Source organism: Danio aesculapii, chromosome 3 (genome assembly GCF_903798145.1).
Source record: "Danio aesculapii chromosome 3, fDanAes4.1, whole genome shotgun sequence".
Taxonomy (NCBI): Eukaryota; Metazoa; Chordata; class Actinopteri; order Cypriniformes; family Danionidae; genus Danio; species Danio aesculapii.
Window position 1 is genome coordinate 60,493,806 of NC_079437.1, and position 17,027 is coordinate 60,510,832.

Sequence of the window (17,027 nt, forward strand, 5' to 3'; positions counted from 1 at the left end):
TTTAAATGCTTTATCTTTCTATTTCGAAAGATGTTCGGAGTTTAAAATATTATTTTATTAAATATATCTGTTTATTAAATCTGTTTTGTTCAAATGCACTGAAATATATGACCTATATTCACTGAGAAGTGGATACGAATATTTATTTCCAAAATGGAGTGTTATCAATTACGATGAGCACTGTATTATTCAATTCCAATTTAAACCACTTGAAAGATTCTTATCGTCTTGATAAATATTTCACCTCAGTGAGTGGATTTTCCAGCAGTTCTCCGGGCGTCACTCCTTTTGAATTTATCATGTCATAAATAACCACGATGACACACATTGAGGAATTATGGCCATTAAAAGGCCAATATAATCAGTCACAGTGGTTCATATATGTAACACCACACAAGGGTGTAACTTTGGCTTGATGAGTGTGGAGGGGACACAAAATAGGGGAAAATGTCTTCCATTTAAATCTCATTTCCTGCATTTACATACATATAAGGACTGTGGTGATGTTAGTTTTATTTGTTTATTTACATGATTAACGATTTTTTGTAAATTACCCAGTATTTAACGAACTGTATTTTACTGTAGGACAGTTATGCGGTATGTTACTGTATTTTAAACTTGCGTTTTGAAAATTACAGTATATTTTACAGTAAATATATAAAATACTGTAAATACATGTACAGCTAGATAAATGATGCTGTAGATGTAAATACAGTATTTTTGCTGTCATTGATTTACAGTAAGTTACTGTAGATTCAAAGGAAATCGTTAACAGTGTAGTTTAGGGAGTATGGTGATACAAAATCCAGGAAAATAATTAGGTTAATTAAACAAACCTTTATTTCAAGAATTTTTTAACTATTTTTCTTGTAATACTAATTTCATATAGACGGCTAATTAATAAGTAGGCTAATTATATGAAAATCTTAGCCCAATCCTACGAGAAAACGTAAATATTTTATAAATTTTCAGAAAAGTGGTTAATTCGAACGAATTCATTATTTATTATTCGTTATTTATTATTTGTACGAATTAATATTTGTTTTAATATTCCAAACTACACATAGAAATTGATGCAACGGTTTTTAATGGAAACCGTATTGTACGAATGAAAGCCAAATCATAGTAAATGTATGAATGAGATGCAAATTTGAATATATATGAATCATCCATTAAATTGCACTGAAATTGCGTTCGTAAAATTTTAATCATTCATTCATTAATTGTGCACTCTAATTAATATAAACACAACTATATGGAAAGCCAGAAGGCTCACAAGTGTGCGAATTTTAACACACAATTATTACGTTCTCAACATTTTTGAGCGTTCTATGTGTGTAATTTACTTATAGAATGTTTTGTTTATGCTTCGTTTACACGCAAAAATGACAACGCATAATGTATGTGTACAAACAAGCATTTTACACATTAAGGGGGCGTTCACACAATGCATTTTTAATTTCCACAGCACTACTTTCCGATTGTTTTTCCATGCAACCACGTGCTTGACAGACATGTGACCTCTATGTTTGCATCTCACATCTTTTGAAGTGCTGTGTTTTTATTTACGCCAAAGATCTTCAACTTTCACATGCAGTGCAGCTCATTACTGTTAGTTCCAGAGTGGATAAGTGGAAGCGTACTAATTATTTTTTTGGTCATTTAATTAAATAAATATAAAAAAGGAGTCTCAAAAACAAATATCTGATCAATTGCTGGCTGTTCATATTGTGCTTGTGTTACCAATGCAACCACTGGCGCATTTGTATTACATTCCAAAAAATGTAATACACTGTGGAATCAAAAACATATAGTATAGTGACTGGCCTGGATCGGCACGGAATGGAACCGTTAAACACAAGCACAGTTAATGAAGGCAAATCTGAAATGATTATAGCCTAAAAAGCGTAACAGCTAATGCTAACACAGCCTCTGTGGCAGTACAGTGTTGTTCAACCCAGGCTCATTCTGAGAACGTAGTCCCGCGGACGTTTCTGGAGACCGCGAAATACGTAGCCAGGGGTACGTACGGCTGCATTTAATTTTTTTAAACGAACGCTGCGGGGCGGTGTGACGCCGTTTCCGGCTGCTCGCCTCCGTGTGGAGGGCTTTCCCGCTGCAACCAGTTTGTCTGGTTAGCTCCTCGTGTACTCTGGCTGACTCGAGGCGCAGAGAGGGGCTGACCACGACGACGACAGGGTTCGAGTCCGGGGAAGAGCGGTTCCAGAAATCAGGTAAGAAAACAAAAACAAAATCCAAAAAATAAAGCGAACAAGTTCATTACAGGGTGAGAATGTGGTCAAAATCCGAAAACGTGGTAAAAATCAGACGAGGGCTTTTCTTTTTCTGGACGGCTTTCGTGAATCGTCGTTGGTTGGGTTTAGGGACGGAGGAGGGTGGGTCAGCCCGCCGATTGGCCGGTCGCACGGTCAATCATTCTGTCATCCAGGCAGACATCGTTCGACAGCGGCCTCTAGCGGGTTTACGCGAGAACGGCGCGGGGAAAAGCGCGCACAGCGGCCTCTCGCGGACTCGGGAAAACAAAAACTGCAAAAATACGTACCTCCCGGGACGTATTTCGCGGTCTCCAGAAACGTCCTCGGGACTACGTTCTCAAAATGAGCCTGGGTTGGTGTTTTTGCTAGAAGGCATACAACTGTATAAATTACCTTTTATTAACGTCTATCCCTACCCCAACCCTAAACTCAATCCTCACAGTAATGTAAACTGTAATTACACTGGGAATTATTTAGATTCTTTTTAAATGACCAATTAATTGTACTTTATTAAAGTCTACCATAACCTTGACCCTCTATACTGTAAAAACAGTAATTATACACTGTTATTCATATTATGAATGAAATTACCCATTAAATTGTATTTTATTAACACCTACGCCTCACTGTAATGTAAAAATATTAATTATTGTTGTACAGCGTCACAAATTATGCTACATTGATGTATCTGAAATTGTATCCCTTCTAGGCTTTCCCAGTACACAGAGGAGACCAAATGCTGCTTCGTGATTGGCTAAAATGAACTTCACATGATCAAGTTAGCGTTATGAAGTTTTACGAAGCGTTTTCGATCATAATAGACATTTTCCTTTCCCCAACAGTAAGAACATGTGGTTAAAAGTTTTATGAAATGTGCAGATTTGATCAATGTGTGACACAAATTGAGCAGAAATATAAAGACCCCTTTAAAACAACAGCCAATAGCATATCAGTGGCACAAATATAGAAACTACGCTCCTGAAATCACAGACGTCGATTAAACACGGCCAGAATATCACACATTATGCGAAAACACAGCGCACAGATAAATACATAGAAACTTTTATTAAACAACTGTCATTATTATTAATTCTGTTTTGATCTCAGCAACATTGGGGTGAGTACAGTCCACAACTCCTGAAATATGAGCACGAACGACCAACATCAGATAAATATAGGCACTTTGTTAACCACACTGCTTTTCTCTCGACGCTGGTTACGCCATACACACAGAAAAAAGCACTTTTACAAACATCTGACCGACATTAGACAACTCGCATCCATCACAACACTGCAAAACACGCTTTTCTTACTTAGATTGTCAAGTTTCTCGTCCAAATATCTACAAATTATTAAATTAGGAAGAATTTCTTGATGAGAAAAAAAAAAAAAAAAGTGTCGTTTTCCAAAATATTAAGTACAAATTAAGTGAGTTTTTTCTTAAAACAAACAAAATAATCATGTTTTGGCAGATTATTTTGCTTGTTATAAGGTAAAACTCACTTAATTTTGACTCATTACTTATTAAAATAAGACAATATGTTTCGTCTTGTCTAGAAAATGCTTCTTGATTTAAGTATTTTTAGATATCTGAACTAGAAACGAGACCCAAAATCCACGAAAAGCATGTTTTTTCGCAGTGAACAACTGTTTTGTAGCCCTGAAATACATTTAATTTGCCATTTTTGGACTTTTGCTTTTCCTTTCATTTTAAAAAAACAATTCACATACAAAAACATTAACACAGGCTCGTCATTTCTCGACAGGAACATGGACAAATATTCATCAAAAGTAGTGCCATTTAACGACTGATCATGACTAATCGCATACAATTTAAAAGTTTGCATTTACATAATGTGCATGTATATATATATATATATATATATATATATATATATATATATATATATATATATATATATATATATATGTGTATGTATGTATGTATGTATGTATGTATGTATGTATGTATGTATGTATATATATATATATATATGTATGTATATATATGTATGTATATATATATATATATATATATATATATATATATATATATATATATATATATATATATACACACATACATACATACATACATATTATCAAGCTTGTTACATATAAACGTTTATGTATGTATATATATATATATATATATAGAGAGAGAGAGAGAGAGAGAGAGAGAGAGAGACAGAGATATGCACACACTCACACATACACTCATACATATACATGCATATACAGATATACACATACACACAATTATGTAAATGCTAACTTATTTTGTATGCAATTAGTCACGATTAATTGTTTAACAGCACTAATTGTAAGCTTTTCCGCTGTTGTGTGGCTCATAGTGCATGTATAATAAACATTAGCGCCCTCTAGTGTTTGACTTGCGCAGATGGGATATAAAAGAGAAAAAAACAAAACTATAAACACTTCAGCCAAACGCAAAGAACACGCCGATTACCAAACAGGTCAAACTCGACCAAACACTTTGTGCATTCACAGCAGTTTCAACTAAAGAAGTGTGTTAAAAACATATTCATCATGGCCAGAATTGAAGTATCAGATCCTCCTTTTATGAATTTGTTGGCCTGGTTTTAGTTAAATCAAGGCATGGTTTAATTTGTCCTCTTATTTAAGTAAATTCCGGACACATCATGCTGATTAATTCTCATTTTGCTATAATAGTTACGTGATTTATCTAAAAATTAGACATTTACACTTTTAATCTTTGACATTTTTCATCTTGAATTGTGACTTGAATTAGTGAGAAAGGGATAAAAGCAGTTTTAAAGGGATAATGCAACTAAAAAAATGTATTTACCCTCTATTTACTCTCCCTCAAGTGGATCTAAACCTGTTTTTTCCCCACTGTTGAACACAAATAGATATTTTGAAGAATGTTGAGGAAAAAAAACTGCTATTGATGTCCATAGTAGGAAAATAATTATACGGAAATCAATAGCAATCAATTAGGACATTCTTCAAAATATCTGTTTTGTGTTTAGCAGTGGAAAGAAACTGGATGGTGAGTAAATAAATGACAATATTCACCTTGGGGTGAACTTAATTGATATGCGCTAGTTTTTCCTGCAAACCGTAAGACGTGAAACCCAAGTTAAGTGCAGCTCAAGAGCAATCAGTAATAAAATAAATCTATGATCAAAGAGCTGAACGCAGCATTACACATCAGGCCAAACCGTATTACAGAGCTGTGGGGAAAAATGATTTGAGAAATCAAGTCTACATTTTGAAAATCGCTTTTCCCTCTTGAATCGATTCTGAGTTTAGTTTTGAGCAGCAGTAATCGCTCTAGGCTGGTTATGAGCAGCAGACGGTGTACTAGGCTAGCTGAGCAGCAGATGGCGCTCTAGTCTAGTTGAGCTGCGGGCGGCGCTCTAGGCTAGTTTTGAGCAGCGGGCGGCGCTCTAGGCTAGTTTTGAGCAGCGGGCGGCACTCTAGGCTAGTTTTGAGCAGCAGTAAGCGCTCTAGGCTAGTTTTGAGCAGCAGTAAGCGCTCTAGGCTAGTTTTGAGCAGCAGTAAGCGCTCTAGGCTAGTTATGAGCAGCAGACGGTGTACTAGGCTAGCTGAGCAGCAGATGGCGCTCTAGTCTAGTTGAGCTGCGGGCGGCGCTCTAGGCTAGTTTTGAGCAGCGGGCGGCGCTCTAGGCTAGTTTTGAGCAGCAGTCGGCGCTCTAGGCTAGTTATGAGCAGCAGACGGTGTACTAGGCTAGCGGAGCAGCAGATGGCGCTCTAGTCTAGTTGAGTTGCGGGCAGCGCTCTAGGCTAGTTTTGAGCAGCGGGCGGCGCTCTAGGCTAGTTTTGAGCAACGGGCGGCGCTCTAGGCTAGTTTTGAGCAGCGGGCGGTGTTCTGGGCTAGTTTTGAGCAGCGGGCGGCGCTCTGGGCTAGTTTTGAGCAGCAGGTGGCCCTCTAGGCTAGTTGAGCAGCAGACAGTGCTCTAGGATAGTTTTGAGCAGCGGGCAGCGCTCTGGGCTAGTTTTGAGCAACAGGTGGCGTTCTAGGCTAGTTTTGAGCAACAGGCGGCGCTCTAGGCTAGTTGAGCAACAGGCGGCGCTCTAGGCTAGTTTTGAGCAACAGGCGGCGCTCTAGGCTAGTTTTGAGCAACAGGCGGCGCTCTAGGCTAGTTTTGAGCAACAGGCGGCACTCTAGGCTAGTTTTGAACAGCATATAGTGCTCTAGGCAAGTTTTTAACAGCAGATGGTGCTCTAGGGTAGTTTCGAGCCACAAACTGTGCTCTAGGCTAGTTGAGCAGCAGGTGGCGCTCTAGGCTAGTTTTAACAGCAAATAGTGCTCTAGGCTAGTTTTGAGCAGCAGATGGTGCTCTAGGCTAGTTTTGAGCAACAGACGGCGGTCCTAGGGCTAGTTGAGCAGCAGGTGGCGCTCTAAGCAAGTTTTTGAACAGCATATATCGCACTAGGCTGTTTTTGAGCAACAGACAGCGCTCTAGGATGGTTTGTATCAGCATTTGGTGCTCAGCTAGTTTTTAACGTAGACAGCGCTTGAGGGAAGTTTTAAAGAGTAGAAGGCATTCTAGGCTAGTTTTTAACTGCAAATGGCGCTCTTGGCTAGTTTTAAAACAACAGACGGAGCTCTAGGCTAGGTTTTGAATAACAGATGGCACTATTGGCTAGTTTTGAACAGCAGATGGCGCTCTAGGCTAGTTTTAACAGCAGATGGCGCTCTAGGCTAGTTTTGAACAGCAGACGGCTCTATAGGATAGTTTTTAATCAGCAGACGCTGCTCTGGGCTTGAGCGCCATCTGCTGTTCAAAACTAGCCTAGAGCGCCATCTGCTGTTAAAAACTAGCCTAGAGCATGGTTTGCGGCTCAAAACTAGCCTAGAGCGCCATCTGCTGTTAAAAACTAGCCAAGAGCGCCATCTGCTGTTCAAAAATTGCCTAGAGTGCCATCTGCTGTTAAAAACTAGCCTAGAGCGCCATCTGCTGTTCAAAAATTGTCTAGAGTGCCATCTGCTGTTCAAAACTAGCCTTCTCTGTTGATAAAAATCTACTGTATTAAACTGAGCTCAATAGATTTGTGAGAGAACAGTGATGCAGTTTGAAAAACCTCCGAATTGTTTTCTCAAACAACTTTGCGCCACAACTCAACCGTATCGTCTCACATTTCACCAGAAATCAGACCATAACCCCTGTGAAATCCACAAACAGAGTCTTGTTTTGATCAATGATCTTGGCACTGGGACTGGAGGACACGTCAAACTCGCCGTCCAGAGCCTGACATCTGCAAAGGCAACAACAAAAAAGACGATTTCCCCTCATTCATGCGATGCTCCTCCCACAAGCACACTTCTGGAAATATTTAGTTCAAGTTCCTCAGTTTTGTCACCGGGATGAACTGCGCTCTTTGCTGGCGCAGTCGTCCTGGCTCGTGATGTCACCGTTTCCCATCATGCCTCCTGTTCTTCTCTTCTTTCTGCGGTGGGTCATGGCGTCGCCCTCAGAGCCCGAGTCAGCCTGCAGGACAAAATAACAGTCAAAAATGCAAAGTTGACAAAAACAAAACTAGCAGAATAATGCAGACTAATCTACACATTATTCAGTCACACGATGGCGCCAAACAGTAAAAACACGATGTGACAGACAAACAGATCCATATGAATGTGGATGCAAGTATATGAATGTGAAAGTATTCACTGATGGGCAAGATGATTCTCAGTTCCCGGAGGAGTCTGTGTTATTTAGCGGTTGTTATCTGGGAATAACATACCTTGACCGACCAATCAGAATACAGTATTTCAGACAGCCCTGTAATAAGTAAGGGATAAAGTTCATCCAGGAGGTTATCGCATAATAAAGCCTGAGGCTTATCAGCAGTTGTTTAACACTAAAGGGATTTATTCTGCGAAAACAACCACTCGGATGTACTTTATCCTGCTTATTACATGGCTACTTGTTACAAAATATAAAAATTAGACACACTGCTCTAAGCTGTAATAGTTACTCATTCTTTAATTAAAAGCAAAACTGAAAAATGAAAACAGCTAAATATAGCAAACACTAACCTACATATTAATCAGTCACAAGATGGCGCCAAATAGTCAAAAAGAGTGAAGACGATCACATCCACAATCCAAATTCATGTGCGTGTCTGATTTCGCTGATGGTCAAGAGAATTTGACGTTCCTGTGTTATTCAGAGGCAGTGACGGAGCCAGAGGGGTGTCCGGGTTGGCTCTGGACACCCGATTGGCCACCCTGGGTGCCACCCCAAAATTTGATTTGCTGTTGGACGTTCCTAATGCTGATTAACATCTCATTTGTCTAAAGTTTGTGAATGCTCAAGCGATTTTCAAATCAATGACGAGCTGAAGACAAGAGCATTGTTTCAAGTAAGACGAATAATAATAATACATCATAGCGTAATATTTGAAACAGGTATTATAGCTTATTATAAGGTGTTGTTATGTTGTTGTTATGATCTGATCTGATCTGTTTGCTAAGAAACGTTTATTATCCGCTGTGGAAGTTAATGAGGCGCCGACGACATCAGTTAACTTAACGCTATACTTAATCTGTGCTAGTATTACATGCACTTCCATGTATGCAGAGGTGGACTGGGCATCTGGCAGACCGGGTAGTTTCCCGCTCGGCTGTGCTGACCATCTTCTTATGATATGACCGCCCCATAAAACGTTTAACAGCCTGTCGTTTTTTTCTGCCTAATTAGTTGGCAATGCTGTGATCTGTGACGCTTTTGGGACAGACCAGCCCATGTGACATAATCTGCAGCCCATTGGTTCTTTTCTTTATTGACATTGGGCTGACCCAATCACAAACTCCCATTTTGGGCTCTGTGTGAGTGTGAAATGTTGGTGTGTATTTGTTAAAATAGTTGAGTCATGCCTGTTTCTCACAGCAAGCACGTGTATGGAGAGCATAAGCAGCGGGCAGGCGTTTGCCTTTTGAGTCTGCAGTGTGCAGCGGATCGGCAGCTGTTGCACAGATCAATCTATCCCTGTCTATTCTATCCAGTTACCTATCTATCTATACAAATACACTTTTTATTTTTACTTTTCATCTGCACCAAGGCCCGAAGCAACTTCCTCCCATGCGGTTTCATTAACCTGCAACTCTTTATTTTACAAACTATATAGATCCTAAAGAACTGTATGCTTCTCAAGCTCTATGAGCAGCGTCATTCATGTCTTTTAAGGCGCACTCGGTCAGAAGGCAATCGTCTGTGATAGCATGACATTTTGTTTTTGATCGTCAGCATTTTGATCGTATGTAGTGGGCCGCTCTGGATCAAAATGCCAGGGATGATTATTTGTCGCAGTCCAGCCCTGCATGTATGCATGTTATTATATTTAATTTACGATGCAACAAAGTGAGTAGATCATGAGTAAATTATTATATTTTCGTATTTTGAATTATATGTTGGTAATGAAATAGATTTGGGTTTTCTAAACACTTTCATTGTGTTTGTGTGTGCATCTTTGTATTTGAGTACAGTGTGTGTGTGTGTGTGTGTGTATGGACCCCCTAAAAATAGCAGTGGCCACCCAATGAAAAAAAAAAATTGTATCTCCGTCCCTGTTCAGAGGTTGTCATCTGGGAATAACATACCTTGAAATGTTGCAACTGACCAATCAGAATCAAGTATCTCAGACAGCAGTGTAATATTATTATTAGAAAGCAAAGCCCACCCAAGATGGCAACATGGTCACAATGAGAAGCAGAGTGGCTGTTACATCTCAGGTGTGCATTATTGTCTAATAATTCAATGGATTAGAGCAGGGGTGCCCAAACTCAGTCCTGGAGGGCCGCTGTCCTGCATATTTTAGTTCTTACATCACTTAAAAACACCTGAACCAGCTAATTAAGCTCTTTCCATGCATACTAGAAACTTCCAGGCAGGTGTGTTGAAGGAAGTTGGAGCTAAACTATGCAGGACACTGGCCCTCCAGGACTGAGTTTGGGCAGCCCTGCCTTAGAGTCAATTATTCTGATTCTACTATGGGTCCCAAACCTAAAAACACACGCATTTCAGACATTTTTATCTGAACAAATCTATAGAATGCTTTACATGCTAGCCTAAAATAAGATGATGTAAATGCATTTATTGGAGTACTTAAAGTGTTTAATAATAAAACAGCAGTGTTTACAAAAGTAGTCTACTATCAATTTATTGTTTAACCATGTTAGCTTAGCCTTACAGCTTTTTGTATGTGACAAATTATAATGCTGTGTGAACATATTGTCCATCGTTTTTTTTAGTGTATTGTAATTTTATTGATTGTGTTGGTTTTAAAAGGAGCGTGCAGTACCTCCGAGTCGGTGTCAGAGGAGCTGGAGGAGGAGGATGAAGACGAGTCGCTGGAGCTGTCTGAGGCGATGCCGGTCGACTCCTGCAGATCCACTTTATCCGCAATAGCAGCAATATCAGGCCGTTCCTGCTTCAGGATCCTGACACACACAGAGCATCCAGAATAAATGCACATTTCTGGGTCAACTACAGCTTTAAAAGCATCATGAAATCAAAATTTATTTTAGATCTCAGTCTGTTAGTCTTACGGATATCTATAAGCTAGTGTGCTCTAAAACAGTGACAAAATTCCAAAGCTTGCAGTTTGTTCCGCCAAAATGGATCAACAATTTTTTATTGTGAAGATTATATGCTGTCATCGGTACCAATAGTCTAGTGCAGGGGCGTAGCAACCAGGGGAGACAGGGGGGATACGTCCCCCTCACTTTTAGAGACAGACCATTTAGAAACAGGTGATTATTAATTATATGAACGCATGATCTCATACAGCCGTCCCCCCGCTGTTAAAATGTCCGCTACGCCCCTGGCCTAGTGGTATTGTTCGCTGACATATAGCGCCGACGTGCTCACGGTGACCCGAGTTCGATTCCCGGCTTGAGGTATTTTGCCGATCCTTCCCATCTTCCTGCTCCTAATGCTTTCCTGTCTGAAATCTCTACTGTCCTATCATAAAAAAGGTGAAAACCCCCCCAAAAATTATTTAAAAAATTATATGCTGTCATGTCTTTGCAATAAAAACAATTTAAATTTAATGGAAGTCAATGGGGCAAAACAGACACCAACATAACAAGAGTAGTCAATTTGCCCATAGTTTGTTGTTGAGTTTATGAAAATCTTTAAAGCCTTTTCCCAAAATATGTCTTCCCAATCTCCAAAAAAATCATTCCATTTACTGAAACAGGGAAAGTTGTGGCTAAATTAAGACTCAAAATCACCTCAGAGTGGATGTAAACATCCCCAACACAGGGTTAAATTAAAGAGTGATTGAAGATGAAGAAGTCAGCGTATAGCAGAGGGTCTCACCGGTACCACTTTCTGGATAGTTTGGGTCGGCCTCGCACTGTCTTATGCCACACAATGGGGAAGTTGGTGGTGCTCGCAAAATTCTGGGTCACAGCAATAGTCGTGTCCAAGTTGAGGACGACATGCCACCATCCACCTGCAGACCACACAGAACAGCTCTTCATTTAGGGGGCCTATTATGCAGAAATCACTTTTATAAGGGGTTTAAACACAGTTGTGTGGGATCAGAGTGTGAATATAACCAGCTTCTAATTGTAAACATTAATTAAGTGTATGTTTTATAATCAGACTTGATAAAAACAGTTTGCAGAAACACTTTGAATGACATCCTCCCTTTGTATGATGTCATCAGAGGGGGAAAGCCCCGCCCTGAGTGAGAAGCAGTTGTCTATTAGCCATTAGAGTGTTTGAGCTGCTGAAGATAATGTCAGCATAGATTAAGAGGATTATAGATGTGGAGTTTTAAATGAAGCACAAATGAACAGCGACAGGAGTCTCCATAGACTGATGCATTCTGACCAATCAGATGCTAAGCGGCACATGTGACTGACCGGGCACAAACACTGTCTCTCCGGGGCGCTGCAGGATTTCCAGCGGCCTGAACTCATCGGGCCAGGTGCTCTGCTGTGTGCGCGGGTAGATGACGCTGAACCAGGTGATGGCCTCGTCCTGCTGGTTTCCTCCATCATCCCGAGTCACCTTGATGAGCTCGCGGGGCGTGTGTGTGGGGAACAGACACCAGCGCTTGTGGCCCTGAACCAGAGCGTTCCACGCACTCGTGCCCAGCGGGTCAATGTGTATGCCTGTCCCAGAGCGGGCTGGACCCATCACAAACCACCTGTGGGAAACACAGAGAGAAAATAAAGAAACTGACTCACTTTCAGAAATTTACCAGTGCCATGTCTGCTGTTCTAGTCTAGAGCGTCATCTGCTGTTCTAGTCTAGAGCGCCGTCTGCTGTTATAATCTATCCTATACAACCATCTGCTGTTAAACTAGCCTAGAGCGTCATCTGCCATTAAAACTAGTCTAGAGCGCCATCTGCTGTTAAAACTAGTCTAGAGCGCCATCTGCTGTTAAAACTAGCCTAGAGTGCCATCTGCTGTTAAAACTAGCCTAGAGCGTCATCTGCTGTTAAAACTAGCCTAGTGCACGTCTGCTGTTAAAACTAGCCTAGAGCGCCGTCATCTGCTGTTAAAACTAGCCTAGAGCGCCGTCATCTGCTGTTAAAACTAGCCTAGAGTGCCATCTGCTGTTAAAACTAGCCTAGAGTGCCATCTGCTGTTAAAACTAGCCTACAGCGCCGTCTGCTGTTAAAAACTAGTCTAGAGCACTGTCTGCTGTTAAAACTAGTCTAGAGCACCGTCTGCTGTTAAAACTAGCCTAGAGGGCCATCTGCTTTTAAAACTAGCCTAGAGCGCTGTCTGCTGTTAAAACTAGCCTAGAGCGCCGTTTGCTGTTAAAAACTAGCCTAGAGCGCCATCTGCCATTAAAACTAGTCTAGAGCGCCATCTGCTGTTAAAACTAGTCTAGAGCGCCATCTGCTGTTAAAACTAGCCTAGAGCATCATCTGCTGTTAAAACTAGCCTAGAGTGCCATCTGCTGTTAAAACTAGCCTACAGCGCCGTCTGCTGTTAAAAACTAGTCTAGAGCACTGTCTGCTGTTAAAACTAGTCTAGAGCGCCATCTGGTGTTTAAAACTAGTATTGAGCGCCATCTGCTGTTAAACTAAGCTCAGAATCGATGCAAGAGAGAACAACGATGCATTTTTAAATCCTCAGAGTCTTTTCTTTTACCACAGCGCAACTAAATTTGTGGCCAGCTTTCATTTTTATTAAATCTGGAAGGCTAAACCTAAACAAGCTGAAACCAGACCATTAAAAAAGCCAGCATGCAGCAGTACCTGTACGGTGGGCGTCTCTTCTCTCCAGCGAACTGAAAGAGGTCGTCTCTGAAGAAAACGGGCACCTGATAGTCCTCCAGGAGCTTGCGGCGTTTGGCGTGCTCCCCGAAACTGCTGTCGAAGATGTAGAGCGGACTGTCGTCGTGAGTCGACTCCAAATACTCCACATAATACTTCATTTTCATCTTGACCGAGTAGCCGTCGTTGTCCTCGCCGCACTTGAACTTCTGGTTGCGGTATTTGCGCTTGAGTCTCTCCAGGGTCCACTTTTCACGTGCGGGCCACGAGTCCTCGCAGTTGAGCAGCACCACGGGTTTATAAGGCTTCTCAAAGCGCTGGATGAACTCCTCTGGACTGAGTCGCTGAACGTCCGCTCGCTCCACATTATCCTGCACAAACACAGAGTCATGTTTATACCATATTGGGTTTAAGACTAGGGATCACAACCCACAGTTCAGACTGCATGCGACCTGCGAATTAATAACTTTTTTTTACTTGTAGATTAATCCTAAATTTGTAACGATAGCAGAGAGATTACCTCGCGCGTCATTCAAATCACATGTATGAAAGCATTTAAGCTTTCCTGTAAAATATAATGATGACGGAAGAAGTTGTGGTGGGGTATTCGAGATGTGGTGGGTTTCTTAGGTTATTAAAGGTGTTTTCTGTCACTGCTTGTTTAGTCTGCATTAATGCATTCAGTGTAAGCTGCACGATTAATCATTAAAAGATCAGGATCTCAACACCCACACAACATAAATTATAAATGATGTTGATTTACATTTGTTTATTAATCCTTCAAATCGCTGCATTCAAATCTGAAAACACAAAAATCAGGAAAGAGATTGTGTCTTTAGTCTTTTGAGTTAGTTTTGAAGTTACAGTCAAATAACACAGAAGAACTGGGAGAACGGGGATATACTAGGATGTAACCGCTTATGTTTATGGTGAAGATAAAAATCACCATCATACGCATTTAACAACACTCAAAAATAAAAGTTGTAGGCTGCAGTTACATTATTTAACTGAAAGGTGGTGACAAACAGCCATCAAAAATATGCCACTGAATAATTCTTCACAAATGATCATCTAGCAATGAAACGAAGTTTTATGAGTGAATAATTAAATCATTTATTGAAATGAGACTAAAAATAAATATGGGTTGTACAAATGATGTTAGATTTCTACATTTAGTGTTATCAGCAACAGTAGGAGTAACAGTTAATTTTTCACAGCACTGAATATTTTATCACTTATTTTAATACAGCTGATTATTTCTTCATTTTGTTTTAAGTTCTGTTTGTTAAAACCAAAAGTGTCTCGCAGTGCTGTTTTTGTAATAAATAGAAAGCAAATTACATTTGTCTCCTTTTTGGCTGATCCAAAAAATGGTTCGATCCGTGAATAAAAAAAGTATAATGTGATCCATTACACCACTACTGATGTTTATGGTAAAGATTGAAATCACTGTTTAATTCAACTTGAGGCTTAAAAATGTTAGTAGTAATTACATTATTTAACCAATAGGTGGAGCCAGACGGAATCTGCGGACGTTTCTTGCTATTTCTGCTGAGAATTTTGCTTTTTGCTGGATTTCTGCGGAATTATTTTGGTAGTATCATAACTAAAAGCTTAATATGTGAAATAATTTTTTTTTATTTTTAACTTTTATTTAATGTTTAAAAAGCTAATCCAATTAGATCCACCTATTTAGTGAACTAAGCAAGTCTCTCATATAATATCTCTACTAAAAGACAGAAAATATTACTGTACACACTGTATTGTAAATAAATCAGATGAACATTTTCATATTAGTCAATAATATTACTGTAATTAGTTTAAAAACAATAAATATAGATTTACACACATTTAAATAAACAGAATTAATGATGGGCTAAAAATCTGCGAATTCTGCACGCGTGTGGGCCGACCAATAGGTGATGACAACCAGCCAGCAACTATATGTCTCTGAATAAATCTTCAAAAACGAAACATCAAGTAATGAAAAAGTTTTTATGAGTGAGTTATTAAATCATTTATTGAAAATGAGGCTAAAAATAAATTTGAGTTGAACAAATGTTAGATTTCTACATTTAGTGTTATCAACAACAGTAGTGACGATCCATTTTCACAGTACTGAATATTCTACTTTTTATTTTTATTCAGCTGATTATTTCTTGATTTTATTTTTATTAAGATAACAGGTTCTAAAATCTGTTTGTTAAACCCAAAAGCTTCTTGCAGTGCTGTTTTTGTAATAAATTGAAAGAAAACTACATTTGTCTCCTTTTCGGCTCATCCAAAAAAATGATTTGATCTGTGACTCAAAAACCGTAATGTAGAACCGTGAGATTTGTGATCTTTCTCTTAAAAACTTTAAAAAAAACAATCATGTCTCTCTATATATTTAAAAATATACAAGTTATTATTACAGGATAAGTTTTATGAGCTTTTGTATGGTCAATTATTACTCAAGCAGAAATTATCACATTAAGTTTTTGATATAAAACTATACACCATGGCAGTGCAGTAATGGTGTCAAACAGCCATGCCATTGTAATCTACACTGTAATAAAAAAAAGAAATAACAGCATTAAAAGGCATAGTTCAACCAAAATTGTAGAAAAATATGAAAAATATACTCATTTACTCACTCTCAAGTAGTTATAAATCTTTTATGAGTTTCTTTTCTTTGTTAAACACAAAGATGATATTGTGAAGAAAGTTGAAAACTTGTAAACATTGACTTCCATAGTGCTTGTTTTTCTATACTGTTGAAGTTAATGGTTACAGGTTTTCATCTTTCTTCAAAATATCTTCTTTCGTGTTCAACAGAAGAAATTCAAACAGGTTTGGAACAAGTAAAATGTGAATAAATTATCATTTTAATTTATGGGTGAATTAACCCTTTAGATTAATGTACATATTACGCTTTTCTCTACTTTAAAACATCTCTCTCTCTCTCATATATATATATATGTGTATATATATATATATATATATATATATATATATATATATATATATATATATATATATATATACACGTTATGTTAAACACAATTACACAACTCAAGAAGCAATAAACTTTACTAGTGTCTCTTTGGACCCTCGGTAGTGTGCACTGTGTACGTGCGCTGATTCGCGTAGACTCGTGAACGCGCAATCTGTCCACATGCGCGTGAACTCCAAACAACAAACCAAACTACAACAGGCGTCTGTGGGCCAGTACATCGTCCTGTTTTTGATCTCACATGTTAAGAAACCGCGTTATTACCTTCACGCTCCTGTGCGACAGGTCGAAGCTCTTGCAGTATTCGTGTTTGGTCCAGTCGCTTGAGTCCTTTAACTCGGGTCTGGCGCTCCGTTTCGCTTCTTTAATCCGTTTCTTACTTTTATGGTTCATTCTTCGCCGTTTCGACGCGTATTGTCTTTTGCGCGACGCTTTTTAGCTTCGCGTGCTATTGCTAACTCTACTGTAGTGAAAGTCTATGGAGTCTGGAGACGCTAGTCAG

At 39.2% G+C, this 17,027-nt stretch overlaps 1 protein-coding gene across 1 annotated transcript; it reads right to left on the bottom strand.

Annotated features, from left to right (window-relative positions):
* Positions 1-4,369: 4,369 nt before the first annotated feature.
* jmjd6 (jumonji domain containing 6, arginine demethylase and lysine hydroxylase) lies at positions 4,370-16,918 on the bottom strand. Its single transcript, XM_056454369.1, has 6 exons — positions 16,790-16,918; positions 13,513-13,901; positions 12,162-12,448; positions 11,611-11,746; positions 10,589-10,727; positions 4,370-7,776 (listed from the first exon to the last, which is right to left on the bottom strand). The coding sequence occupies exons 1-6, from the start codon at positions 16,916-16,918 to the stop codon at positions 7,645-7,647; spliced, it is 1,212 nt and encodes a 403-aa protein (XP_056310344.1). The 3' UTR covers positions 4,370-7,644.
* Positions 16,919-17,027: the final 109 nt, after the last annotated feature.